The 14,550-nt window shown below is 42.1% G+C and overlaps 1 protein-coding gene across 5 annotated transcripts in view; it reads right to left on the bottom strand.

The window, feature by feature from the left end:
* prdm5 (PR domain containing 5) overlaps positions 1-14,550 on the bottom strand; it is a 345,097-nt gene that overhangs the window by 240,353 nt on the left and 90,194 nt on the right. For all 5 annotated transcript variants that reach the window (XM_043696631.1, XM_043696605.1, XM_043696615.1 and 2 more), the window contains one exon: positions 4,624-4,703. In XM_043696631.1, coding sequence (XP_043552566.1) covers positions 4,624-4,703 — 80 coding nt within the window. The remainder of the gene's footprint in view (positions 1-4,623; positions 4,704-14,550) is intronic.

The raw sequence follows: 14,550 nt of genomic DNA, 5'->3' as shown, positions 1-14,550 counted from the left end.
TAAGGATGGTCATGTTAGAAAGGGAGTGGGAAGAGGAATTAAAATGGGCAGTGACAAGGAGATCCGGTCGGTCCCTGTGGGCTCAGCTGCGATGCTTGGCGGACCGATCACTAAGTTTATGTTCAGTCTCCATGATGTAGAGAAGACCACACTGGGAACACCTGATGCAGTAAACTAGGTTGGGAAGAGAGGCAGGTGAATGTCTGTTCCACCTGGAAGGACTGTTTGGGGCCATGGATAGAGGTGACGGGGTGGTGCACCAGCAGGTTTTGCATCTTTTCCGGTTGCAGGGAAAGGTACCTGGGGGTTTGGGGTAGGGGGGGCATTGGTGAGAAGTATGGCACAAACCAAGGACAGTTGAAGAGAACGGTCATTGCGGAAGACAGAGGGGGTTGGGGAGGGGAAGATGTTCTTGGTGGTGGGGTCTAGTTGGAATTGGCAGGAGTGTTTAAGGATGATGCGTTGGATGTGGAGACTGGTGAGGACAAGGGGGGCTCTGTCTTTATTGCGTTGGGGGCTGTTTAGAGCAGTGGAATTGGGAATGGAGGTGGTGCAGTAGAGGGCTCTCTGGATGACAGAGGGGGGAAAGCACATTTTTCAAAGTAGCTGGACATCTGGGATGCTTGGGAGTGGAATGTCTCTTCATCTGAGCAGATGCAGCAGAGGTAGAGGAATTGGGAGAATGTGGTGGAGTTCTTGCAGGATACTGGGTGGGAGGAGGTGTAGTCCAGGCAGTCGTGAGAGTCTGTGGGTTTGAAGTAAACGTCTGTCTGGAGACTATGCCGGAGATGGAAATGGAGAGGTCAAGAAAGGGGAGGGAGGTGTCCGAGATGGATCAAGTGAATTTGAGGGCGGGATAGAAGTTGTGGCCGAAGTCAATATACTGCTCCAGTTCAGACTCGGTACAGGATGCTGCACTGATGCAGGCATCGACCTAACGGCAGAAGAGTTGGGGCACAGTGCCTGTGTAGGTACTGAAGAGGGACTGTTTGATATAGCCAACAAAGAGGCAGGCGTAGCTGGGGCCCATCAGGGTACCCATGGCCATCCCCTGGATTTGGAGGAAATGGGAAGAGTTGAAGGAAATGTTGTTGAGGGTGAGGACAAGTTCAGCGAGGCAGAGGAGGGAATTGGTGGAGGGGGACTGGATGGGTCAGTTAGAGATGAAGAAGCCAAGGGCCTGGAGCCTATCCTAATGTATAAGGACTGCACATCCATAGTGAAGTTAAAGCACTGTGGGCCAGGGAACTGGAAGTTACTGAAGAGATGGAGGGTATGATTGGGGTCGCAGTTGTCAGTGGGAATTGCCTGAACCAAGGGGAGAGAATGGAGTGGAGGTAGGACGAGATAAGTTCATTGGGGCAGGAGCATGCCAAGATGATAGGTCTGCAGGGGTAGTTGGGCTTCTGGATTTTGGGGAGCAGGTAGAACCAGGTGGACATATTGCTGGGAGACATTAGCTCCCATCAAAATTCCATGCACTCATCAAACAAATTTGGGAGGTAAAAGTATCTCCTACTCAGACTTCAGGAATGTGACAACTGTAAATTATCTTCAATAGGGAGATATATCATGCCTTTGAAACTATCAAAATGCTTCCCTCTTTCCATATCAGAGAAAATCTGGATAGACAAAAATTCAGATTTGCTGGCTTTCTGTGGCTGAGGAAATCATCCCAGCGCTGCACTCATGTCTTTTCTGAGGAACCTCCAACAAAGTCTTTTAAATCCCACACTTTGAATCACAGCATCTAAATGATGAGGTAAGAGTAACAGCAGAGTAGGAAAGAAAAAGGAAGAAAATCCTAACTTCAAATCCCACAACTTCATGGGATATCCTGCCCCAGAATCAGCAAAGGTCTGTGTGACAAGAATCGGCCTCAGTTACATGAAATCCCACAGGAAAGGTGGACAACACAGTAGTCATCCTCGAATTAAGAGACAGATGCCGACTTAAGCAAATAAAGACAAAGAGTTTTCACTAATTAAAAACTGGAAAAACTGTGAATGCTGTAAATCAGAAACAAAAACAGAAATTGCTGGAAATCACAGGTCTGGCAACATCTGTGAAGAGATATCAGAGTTAATGTTTTGAGTCCAGTGACCCTTCCTCACATCCATTGGCAGCTAGGAAAATGTCGGTTTACTTGCAGAAGATGGGGGAGGGGGTCGTAAGGAGAAATGATAGTTGGAGACAGAGCCCAAACAGAGAGAAGAACAGTTGGACAGACAAAGGAGTGGATAACTATCTGGCTAGGAGGGGGAATGGCTGTTGATGGAGACTGTTAGTGGCTGACAATGGGTAGTGTGTAATGGCAGACTATGTAATAACAAGGCAAATGATGAAGGGCTTTTGCCCGAAACGTCGATTTTCCTGCTTCTCGGATGCTGCCTTACCTGCTGTGCTTTTCCAGCACCACTCTGATCTAAACTATGTAATAACAAGACCTAGCGTGTGGAGTAAGGGGCTAGGACATAGAAGAGTTCAAGCCTTGAAGTTATTGAACTCGATATAGAGTCCTGAGGGCTACAAGGTCCCCAGGCAAAAAAATGAGGTGTTGTTCTTCCAGCTTGAGTTGAGCTTCTCTGGAGCACTGCAGCAAGCCGGAGACAGAGATGTTGGCCAGGGAACAGGGTGGTGTGTTAAAGTGGCAGGCATCTGGAAGCTCAGAGTCTTTTTTTGTGTGTGTAAGAGCTTTCACTGGCTGAAGAGTCATCAATCAGAAGAGACAGGCTGAAGTTAATTGTCAAAGGATTCTTATTGACTCAAATATTTACAACACAGGAAGCGGCCATTTGGTCCACTGTGTCCACACCAGCCCACAAAGATCTGACTAATCTTATTTACAAGTTTTTTAGCCAATAGTCTATGGCAACGGAAATAAATAGCGAAGGGTTTCTGGCTCAAACACCCTTTCATGCAGCGAGTTCCGACTCCTACCACTCTCTGAATAAAAAACAATCAGAATCTATGCTAATTAATCTTACATATCACTATCAAAGCCCATCTCAACATTTGCTGATCCAAGGACAACAGCCAAACCATATGCAATCTCTTTTCATAACACAGACACTCCAGCCCATGCAACACTCAAGTAATCTTTTCTACATCTTAAGTGCAATCACATCCTTGCTATAATGTGGTGACTTGAACAGCAAACATCACTCCAGCATAACCAGTGATATATACAATTCCAGCATAAGCTCACTGTTCTCGATTCCTATACCTCCGTTAATAAAAACATGCACCTTCTTAACGATCTTATCAACCTGGCCCACACCTTGAGCAATCTGTGGATATACAGTATACACCAGGGTCCCTATGATCTTCGGTATTTCCCAGGATCCTACCATTCATAGTGCAACCCCTTGCCTTGTTGGCCTCTCCAAGCCATTGCCATTTGGCCTCCTGTGAGATTCGGTAACTGACAAAGATCAACAGCACACAATCACATGAAAATACCCTATGGATTCACACAGCTTATAAATATTCCAGATATTTTCTTGTAAAATTTTGCAAAAGTTGTTCTCTCAGTTCTTTCTGAAATCCCTTTGAAATTCACAAAGTTTCATGGTTTGCCGGGAACATATTGCACAACGGAAGTGGGAACGAGGTAATGAGTTGGATGATCAGTCACGATTAAATCGAATGGCAGAGTAGGCTCAAAAGGGCCAAATGGCCTGTTCCTGTCCCTATTTTCTCTGTTTCTATGCTTTCAAGTTACTGCCCCATCCAATATATTCCACAGTTTTTGCAAAAATAGTGAGACACAAGAAAGAATTGTAACTAAATGAAAACAGATACGCTATCTTCAATACTTCAAGCCATGGTATGTCTTATAATATCGTATGCTTTTTACCATTTCTGCTTCAACATACACAGCAGCACATGACCCTTAGAGACAGCATACACAGTGATCAATTTTGTCTGTTGCACATGATCTATTTTTCATTTTTCACCATCCAATCATATCATTTTAAAATAGCAAAATCTGACTGTTACCAGGCATGTTATCTTAATTCAAGATTACTATTTGCCAAAATTGTTTTTTTCCCTCACGTACATCTGACCACCAAGGTAGTTTAAAGTAGGAAACCACTTAACATTCTGCTTGAATATTGTACTTTGTGAAGAATGAAAAAAATGTAGAAATTAACAGTATTTGAGCTATAACTGAAAAGCAAAAACAGTTAGCCTTGCAAACTGAGCCCAAGCGTGTAAGAACAATGCCTTTGACCTTTAGCGATCTCTTCAATGACACCCACCCCAAACATAATTCTGCTCATCAGTTTGAAAGCAGCAATATGTGCACTTTTGCTGAATAATATTTTGATATTAAAAACTGTCAATTAACAACATGCAACGCACAAGAATGAAAATAAAAGGTAACTTGTCAATCTTTACAGCTATATCACTGGTCCCCTGAGCTGAACCATCAGTGAAAGGATAAACAAATTGAATTCACATTCAAATATTTTCCTTAGTTAGAATTGACTCAATGAAGTTAATTCATTCAACAGAAGTAACGGACAGCTAAGCCCCAATAAATAGCCCAGACTAGCAATCTAACACACAAACAAAATGTGCTGTGAAGATTGGAAGGGAGTCTCTAGCATGCCTGACCTTTCGATGTTCCTGAAGGGTTGCAGCCGAAGAACACTTTTTATTGCACACAGAGCACATCAGTCTCCTCCGAGAATTTCCTGTAGCCAGAAGAGAAACACCATCACATTTTAAATACAGAAGACAGCAAAGGCATGCAATTACACAGCATCTCTCACAACCATCTAATGTCTCAAAAGCAGTGTAAAGAAAGCTCCAAAACACTTGTGCTCAGCTAATAGTTTTCAAAAGTCACTTGATACATACTGGATGTCTACTGTTTTAACATTCAGTGAAAGCGCAGAATTCCTGAGGTTTGCAAAGGAGATCCACCATCAATACCTTTGAAACCAGACAACTAAAGAAGTGCAGAATAAAACAAAACAAAGTATAATTGGTGATGCTGGAAAATAGAAATAAAAATAGAAACTACTTAAAACACACAGCAAGCATGAATAATGAGGAAACGATAGGTTCTGACACTTTGGAGACTAGCTTTAGAACAAAGAAGTGTTAGACCATGGTATATATTGTGACTAAAAATGTCAAGCATCAGCTTCACTGTGTATCCATAGCAATGATGAACAAAATATAACTAGGTGGACATACTGCTGTTGGATAATTTACTTCCCCAGTTTTACTGTGCATCACTAAACCTTATGTAAATCACAAAACTTGTGAAAGAACAAAGAGCAGATTGAAAATTACTATAGTATTTAAAGCAAGCATAGTCCAGCGTCATCCAGTAATAGTCTGAAACTCCTCTCTGAATGTTTCAGCATAACGTTGTTAAACATATCAACAAACACTTGCCTGGAAACAGCAAGGATGGCAGAAAATTACAGCAGACTCCAATATTGGAAAAATGAGCCACAAGGAATAGCTGAATGAAAATGAAGTATGTACCCTGGTAAGTTAACTTCTGTCATTGACAATCCATGTCTCTAAATAACCAATCTTGCCTATTTCTCTAACCTAAAACATACATCAATCTGTACATTTACCCTACAAAATTCAAGCATGCCAGTTTCATAGAATCCCTCCAGTTTGGGAACAGGCTCTTCAGCCCAACAAGTCCACACCGACCCTCCGAAAGTAACCCACCCAGAACCATCCCCTACCCTATTATCCAATATTTACCCCGGACTAATGCACCTAACCTACACATCCCTGAACACGGTGGGCGGTTTAGCATGGCCAATTCATCCAACCTCATACCTTTGGACTGTGGGAGGAAACCCACGCAGACAGGGGGAGAATGCGCAAACTCCACACAGTCGCCCAAGCCTGAAATCAAACCTGGGTCGCTGGCGCTGAGAGGCAGCAGTGATAACCACTAAGCCACGGTGCCGTTTCAAAATTGGAAACTTTCTAAAAGGTTACCTTACAGGAAAGCCAGGCTTTTAACACACCAGGGCAAAATGTGAAACATAAACTATTTACATCACCATCTACCACCTCTGCTTTAATCAACTGAGATGAGAGTGTACCTAATGGATGTTAAATAATTTAATTTTGTTATTCAGTTAACAGCTGGAATTAACCTACACTGCAAAGATTACATAAAATGATAAGTTATGCTTCAACATTCCTGACTCAAAGATTCCTATATCTTGAGTCATGAGAAATGTGAATAGGAGTAGGTCATTCAGCCCATGAAACATGCTTGGGCCTTCGATAAGGTTTTGACTATTTGATTATAACTTGCCCATAACTCACCCACCTACCCACAAGACTCAACTCCCTTATAGATACTGGTTCCAACCCAGCCTTGAATATACTCAATGGCCCAACCTCCACTGTTGATTTCACAACATCTTCCAAACACAAATGATCCTCCTCATTTCCATCTTAAATGAGAGTCCCTCTATTTTTAAAGTGTTCACCCAGTTCTAGCCTTTCTGACTAGAGGAAGCATCATCCCAGTATCTAGGTCACTTCCTGGAAGAATGGTTGCTATCTTGCCTCAGTCTATCAAAATATCTGCACAGCGTGGTGATATTTGAAAGAATATAATTGACAGCATTTACAATGAAAGTCTGAGGGCTCTTGTATGGTTTATACCTCTAGGCCAAAATGCTGTGTTCAAGCCCCACATACCCTGGAAGTATATGTAATATGCCTTAACAGGTTGATTAAAAATATATGTACTAAAAGTTGACAGCTTCTTTAAAAGCAAACATATCAGTAATGCTGTTCAAAACAAAATATACTGCAGTGAGATTGTTCATTTATATTAGTTTGAAAACAATCTGATAACTTGCATGTCACCATTGAACTGGACTGACAGGTTCATTATAAACTTGACAATAGAAGTAAATGTTAACATGTCCAGGTATGTCACCGTTGTCAATACAGAATTTTACTACTGTCAGTTAGTTATTTGGATATACAGAACAAGGGATTTTTTTTTAAAAAAATCAGACTCCGCATCTAATTCAGCAATAATAATTGTCACTTCATTTAAAACAGAAATTGCACACAATCAAAACCATACGAAGTTCCAAATTTACACAATTTCACTTTTACTAAAGGCCTGCATTTAGTACCCATTTTCGCAAATCTGAAGAGGATTTTCTCTTTTACAAAAAACAGCAATACCTTTTTCCCATATAAATCATGTATCTTCACTTTACGCCATGTCCGGTTTACAAAAGGTTTCCTGAGAACGCTCTAGTTTCAGATAGTGGGGGCTCCCTGTAAGTAATGTATTTTGTGATAGCAGATTTTGCAGCTTTTGAAAAGTACAAATTGTGCTAACCATCTAAAGAATTCAGTAGAGTCACAACAAAACCTGGAATTATTTAAATAGGTTACTTAACACTAATGAGTAAAATGATATGATCATGAATTATAAGAAAACAGAACGGGTCTTTCTCCAAGAGCCACTATTCTAATAAATAACAAGCACAAAATGCATTCAGTAAAGCACACACCCTGCCATGTTTTATTAATTCAATTGCATTAAAATTATGCAGCTCCACCTTGACACTTTCCCAGCCTTTTTTTTAAACTACAATGTTGAAATCAGGAAATCTCTTTATTAAAAGCTTCCATCGCATTGAGGAGGATTCAGACCAATTGATATCCAACAACCTGTTCTGAAAATTCTGTTCCTATTTAACAACTGGAGAAAATTCTACCACAGCAGCTGAAACACTCCGCATCTCACAATGTTATTGGATCCTTTAGAAATTTCCAGGATCTGGATCCTTATCTTAACCAGTAGCTAATCAGCTCTTCCTCAGACCATACCATTTCTGTGTAGCCAGTTTTTTTAAAATCCATCCATTAGTTTTTGAGATAGATTGCAAACAAACTGACAAACAGAATAACAGCGTCAAAAACAGTAGGTAGAAGTTTCCGGGGCTGCTCGGTGCTTTTAGAAATGCCGGCAGAATAACTCAGTAGAGTAAGATGGAAACTTTCTGTTTCCCATCGGTGGGTTAAACATTTGCTATAAAGTTCTCAGAGCCTTTCTGGCAGCTTTCCCTGGTGATAATCTGCAAGAACTAGTGTTGCATTGATTAGCATGTCATGAATACTCATTAACACTCCAGGCCACTGGAATCACATTCATAGGTGCAATCTTGTTTCCCGAAAACAGTAAACTTGTCTGTTCATAAACCAGAGTATGTGAAGTATGAGCCTGATAGGTGGTCACTGTCCTGCAAGCTCTATTGAGCATAAATGTATTTATTAACTTGGCTCCCCACACAAAACAAAAACTACTTTTAACACAAACGCTTGATACGGTCTTAAAGAAAAACAAAATCCTGCCACACATGGAGGAGCAAAAGAGATAAACGACAGAATCTTACAAGAGTCTGAGAGATTTAGGCTGCAGCAAGATGCATGGCAGAATGGGACAGGAAGTCTAGCATGACCTATCATGATATCATGAATATCTACCTTTTAGACATTGTTCCTTGCTAGACAGCAGTGAATTGCCAGAGAAGGGGAAATACTTCTTGTTAAAAATCATATTAACGTCACATCTCGCCTCATTAATATTCAAGCTTTTTATTTTTACCAAATGTGCCAAACAGCAAGACATTGAGGATTCTCTAGGTGGAAGTCAGGAAAGCAGGCTTGCATGGCAGAGAGCACCTGCCAATAGCACTGAGAGGCTGCAGGCACATTCTGTGTACAGGGACAATTGCCCAGCTGCCAGGTTGGTGCCCAGTGCATCTCAGCACTGCTCGCTTGCTCTCTCAGCACTCACTCATTTAGAGCCTATCTGCACACTAACACATCTATGCCTAGCCTTGCTGTGCCTTGCCTATTGCAATAGGCTGTCAGAACTCCTGTACTAACATGCTCTTTTGCACTGACAAAGGCAGGCTGCTTGTCAATTGCATTGCCTGCCGTCACTTGCTTTTCTTTAGATGCAAAATGCAACAAAAAAAAATGGCTGGGACAATGCCCAGGCTGGTCGAGTTGGTGTCAGTTTAATGGACAAAAGTGTGGGATAACATTTGCAGAACATTAGGGCACTGAAGCGACAAATACCTGAAGCATGGATTTGCAAACCGTAGCTTCCAAACATGTCTTCGCACATGTGCAATGCATGTGGAGTAAATGTGTTTAGGCTTCAAAAGTTGCTCAAAGGTGGTTTGCACCACGCTGTTAGTCCAAGTTAAACTAACACTGTCTTCATAGTGATGCAGGAAATAATGGCAATAAGTTAAAAGGAGGCAAGCACTGAACAAATATGGTCTATCATTTACGAACATTCCAAGAGTGCAGTGGGGTGAGTGGATATTCGCTGAATCATAAACTGTGTATAAAACCGTGTAGTTTTCTTTATTCACTCATGGGATGAGGGTCTCACTGGTCAGGCCAGCATTTATTGCCCATCCTAATTGCTCAGAGGACAGTTAAGAGTCATCTACATCACTGTGGTGTGGAGTCCCTTGTAGGCCTGACCAGGTAAGGATGGCAGTTTCCTTCCCTAAGGGACATCAGTGAACCAGAGGGGTTTTATCCAACAATCAAAAATGGATCACGGCCATTATTAGACTCTTAATTCCAGTTTTTTTAATGAATGCAATGCAAAATAGATTCGTTGAAGTGGGCCAGGGATGGAAAAGGAGTTGGGATGCAGCAGACAGACACTGCCTAACTGATGTAATGTTGGTTACTTGGCCAGTGCAGCACCTTCACCAAGTTGGCGAACATGCTGTGCCCTGTGCTTGGTGGGGCAGACTATAGGGCTGCTGGTTCACTAGCTTGGATTGGTCCAATATAATCCATCCAATCAGAGTGTGCCACATTATCAGAGATGCTGCGCTTTGTCCAACTGGAGCTGATGTGCTGGATGCTGAAGAACTGGGAGAAGGGGAGCAATCTTCCAAGGACGAGGACAGTGGGGAGGAGGAAGCTGTCGTTGTCCATGTCAGAGCTCAGCGCTGTCAGGCACAATAAGCCAAACAGGACTTCACTGACACCCGGTTCCAAACGAAGAGAGCTCGCTGCAATAGACCATCTTAAATGGTCAAGGCCAAGATGTCGACATCGTAGATATGAACTGCAGCCTATATTCATCTCCCTTGTGTTCCTTTTTGCTGGCTGTAAATAAAAGCTCACGTTTGGACTTGTCTGCCAGTTTGCCTGTCTGTGCTCTCCTCTATCAGATAATGAAAAGATACAGGTGACCACTGGGTATTGGTGAAAGAGTTACAAGGACTCAGTGAGACCCTTCAGACAGGATGTATCTAGAGACAGATAAGGTGGGTGGCCTGGTGGTTCAATCATGATGAGGGTGAGAGAATGGGATTGCATGTGCGAGACGGTGCCACCTGTGCACATTATATATCATGAGCAGTGCAGCTTAAAGGTTGCAATACCATTACGATGCCAGTGAGGGACAATGCCAGACGGCCAATGCTCATCTGGATATACAGTGCCCTTATAAAATTGGCACAGTTTGCAAGGGATGCTGATCTTTTGGCAGCTTTCTGATGTGTGGCGAGTTGTTCTTAGGACGGCATGTGATAGGATGGAGTTAGAATCAGACATGAAGAATGGCAAGAGTTGGATCAGGTAGATATTGGGGTGTATTTGGTAAGAGAAAGGAGAAATCTCGCTGGGCCTTGAGGTTAGGATCCATCCAAAAATCTCAACTAGAATCATTATCGAACCCCTATAATGTAGAAGCAGGCCATTCAGCCCATCAAGTCCACACTGACCCACCTTCCTACCCTATCCCTATAAGCATGCATTTCCCATGGCCAATCCCTCGACACTATGAGCAATTTAGCATGGCCAATCAACCTCGCCTGCACATCATTGGACTGTGGGAGGATACCCATGTAGACACGGGGAGAATGTGCAAACTCCATTCAGACAGTCACCGGAGGGTGGAATCAAACCTGGGTCTCTTGCGCTATGCGGCTGCCCCAGCTGACAGTTAGACAAAAGAACACAAGATTCAGTCCAAAAAGCGAAATGTGCACAAAGCAAAATACTTTGTCGTTAATAGTTCTCGTTATTGTTACTCACAAGTTGGGCTAGACAGACTCTCAGATTCAACCAGCTGAGAAAGTTTAACCGTATGTAATGCAAAATATATACAATTCACTTGGATAACTGATACATTTTGTATGTTAATTACATCCACCAGATCCAATTTTCAGGCAAGCAACAATGCTAACAAATGTAAAACATCAAGTATATCATGTTAGTGTAGCTTACAGTTCATTACTGTTCAGAAAAATGTCAGCAATCCACCAACATTTAAATTAAATACATTTGATTTTGGAATCCTGTGGCTTACTTTTCATTTTAATCCTACATCAACGTGACAAATAATAAAAAATTGAAAAATTAGCAACTAAAAAAAAACTGACAAAGACAAAACTGAGAATTTACAAGCTGTTTCTATACAACTTTTTGTCCGTCAATTTACTTGTTCTATTCCTGTAAGTCATTGGCCCAGACATAAGAATGAAATTCCACAAACCAGCGAATCAAAAGGAACACTTATAACAACACAAGGCCATTCTGATGTCAGTCAGGATATATGTCACAATATAATTAGGAATCTATTAATATTAAATACATTTTTTTCCAATCTTAATTTAGTAATAATAACCATCGTTTAAATCAACTTGATCCTGCCACTGCCATTCATCATGACACCCTTGGTCTACATAGATATTACATCTAAGGTTGAAGGTCAGTTACCACATGTATTTCACTTCCTGTTCCTCATTGGTTCAAGGAGTGAAGGAGTATGCTAAGTGGCAAGACCTGCTTATAGTTCAAGAACTAATGAGCATGTGTTTCATACTCCCCCATTCATTTTACATCAAACATACAGCAATTACTGCAAGTGCTGAATACCACCATTTCACTTACATCAACTGCTATACAAAGATGCTCCTGACTAGCGTGTTATTTCTAAACATTTGAATTCTTGTTAAACATTAAAAAAACAACACCAGCAAGCAAACCATGTCTATTAGGAAATTGCAGTGAACTCTATTGACAGGAATGAAAAACATTTCAATTAGGTCAGTGAAGTCAGGCTCAGACCAGCTGTCTTCTCTTTGAGTACTCCCTTTGAGTGTTGGCCAATAATTCTTCAAAATAAGGAGCACCAGAATAGACTACAAACTATTTAAATGCATACTTAACATGATTTGTACTTTTTAGTATCACATTTTTATTCACGAAAAGCAACCTTTGAAAGAATCCAGAATCAGGAGCTAAGAAACACTCTCTTCTAACTGCTTCTTCATACTCACATAACCAAGGACAGAATGTCCCCCTCCCTGAAGCGACCTGAGTAATGGTAGAAAGTTGGGAAAATACAGAGACATTGAAAAAATACATCAGAATCTCGATGTTGAAAAATGTTTGCAATTTTCCCCACAATTCTTAAATAATGACTTTAAAATTTTGCCAGTGAGTGGCAATTACCTTTATTCCATGTAAATGCACCTCATTAAACCCCACCTCGCTTTCTTCATGCATTATTTCCAATTCTCTTCTCCTTCTCCAAAACATTGGACTGTCCAGGTTTCTGACACGCAAGGCAGAATGGGAACCAGGTAGCTGCAGCTCACTGATTGCTTGGTCTGGCCGTCATCCATTTGGTTCATTCACCATAACAACACTGCATGCCCTATAGCCACCATCCTCCTCAATCCTCCACCACACAAGTTGGCATCAGCAAACCTTACCTGCCCTCTCTCACATCACTTCAGTCTGACGACATTTTACTTTGGGGCTCAGAACCTGCCACATTGCTTTGCATCTACCTTATGCCTCTGCACAGGATGCATATTATGTCTTTTAGCATACTTTCTCAACACTCCCCCACCTTCACTTAACTGGAGGCTTTCAGCTTCTGTCTACTTCACATTGCATTCATAGCACATACTCACTTATGGGCTGTCCACTCTTGTGTGGCTCACATTGCATTTTTTTAAGCACATAGGGTTTTTGGTGCACAATTAAAGACTTGACAGCCTCAGTGGCTTGCAATAGTTCGTAGCACAGAGAGATAGGCAGGCAACTTGTCACTGTGGGGAACACTGAACAGTCAAGGCAGAAGACATGTTGCTGTGTAGCACTGTGCTACAAAGTAGGCCAGCAATATACTCAGCAAACACACTGCAAACTGTTATCTGTGAAACTCAAAGTGAAGCAGTCATTACTGAGGTAAAGAGGGCAATGGTCAGTCAGGATACCACTACATTAGTCAAGGGCCGTATCTTATTAAAACCGAGGGGACTGACCATTGTCAGTCTGCTGCTTAGTGTCATCCGAGACCAGGGATCTGTATTTTGCAATCCAGCAACTGGGCCACCGTCAGTCCTATAGGTCAACCTCAATCAGTCCAGGCATTACAGATAGAACTGTCAGGTTGTTATGGAGACTTCAGTCTGGGGCCTGGGACGTAGTCAGTGGGAGCTTCCCTGCTACGTCAGTCCAGGGATGTCCAATGGCAATAATGTACAGGGGGTAGCCCATGGAGTCCTGTAAAATCAAGTCTGAGAATGGGTCTCATGGATCACAGAAAATGGAGACAATGAAAAAGGGTAATTTTAGATGGAACTTAGTTGAGAAGAGGAAGGGACTGTGAGCTCAAGGAGGTGGTATTTCTCAAAGGTCATGGTCACTGTAGCCTCTATATGGGGAGTGTGATGGGCCATCGAGAGTTCAGGAATTTGCAATGTCATGAGCTCTAAGGAAAAGTGGGACATGTTAATTGTAATATAAATGTACTCCAGTGGTGGGAAGCTGAAAGGTCATCAAAGGGAACATGAAGCATTGTGGGAAATTCTTACATCACAGACAGAGTCTGTAAGTAACTCACAAGAACGCGAAGGTGAAGGGCTTATGCCTGAAACGTCGATTCTCCTGCTTCTCGGATGCGGCCTGACCTGCTATGCTTATCCAGCACCACACTCTCGACAGAGAAAGTTATTGTTCTTTTCATCTTGGAACTGGAGATGCTACTAAAAGCAATTACAGTAATCATGCCCTCATTGATCTAGGAGCTTCACCTGACTGGTGCCAGTTTGCTCTTTCTGAACAGGACATTGATTATCTGAGAATGCACATTCCAAATCTTGACCTCAAGCAATCAGGAATATCACACTGTATGTACTAATTCCCTCCTGGTCACATCAGTAAAGCAACTGCCATGTGAACAAAACACCTAAAAACAGAATCTAAAGTTTCCATTCCCAAACACATTCCATACCTCCCATTGGAAGAAATGCTTCCCAGCTGTCAGATTTTCAGATGGAAATGTAAGTTTGCAAGGACATGGGGCATGGCCCGGGATACAGGGTGGGTGCCAGGGTCAGGGGCTATCGCATGGCTTACTGGCTGACATCTCCTCCCGATGTAGCATGAACACTTCTGTTGTGTGATGTACATTGGATAAGGTCACACACCACAGTGCTCTCTATGGAGGCATGGCAACGGCAC

The sequence above is a fragment of the Chiloscyllium plagiosum genome, chromosome 1, assembly GCF_004010195.1.
Source record: "Chiloscyllium plagiosum isolate BGI_BamShark_2017 chromosome 1, ASM401019v2, whole genome shotgun sequence".
Classification (NCBI taxonomy): domain Eukaryota; kingdom Metazoa; phylum Chordata; class Chondrichthyes; order Orectolobiformes; family Hemiscylliidae; genus Chiloscyllium; species Chiloscyllium plagiosum.
The sequence above is the reverse complement of the archived record's forward strand: the minus strand, read 5'-3'. Positions and strand labels throughout refer to the sequence as shown.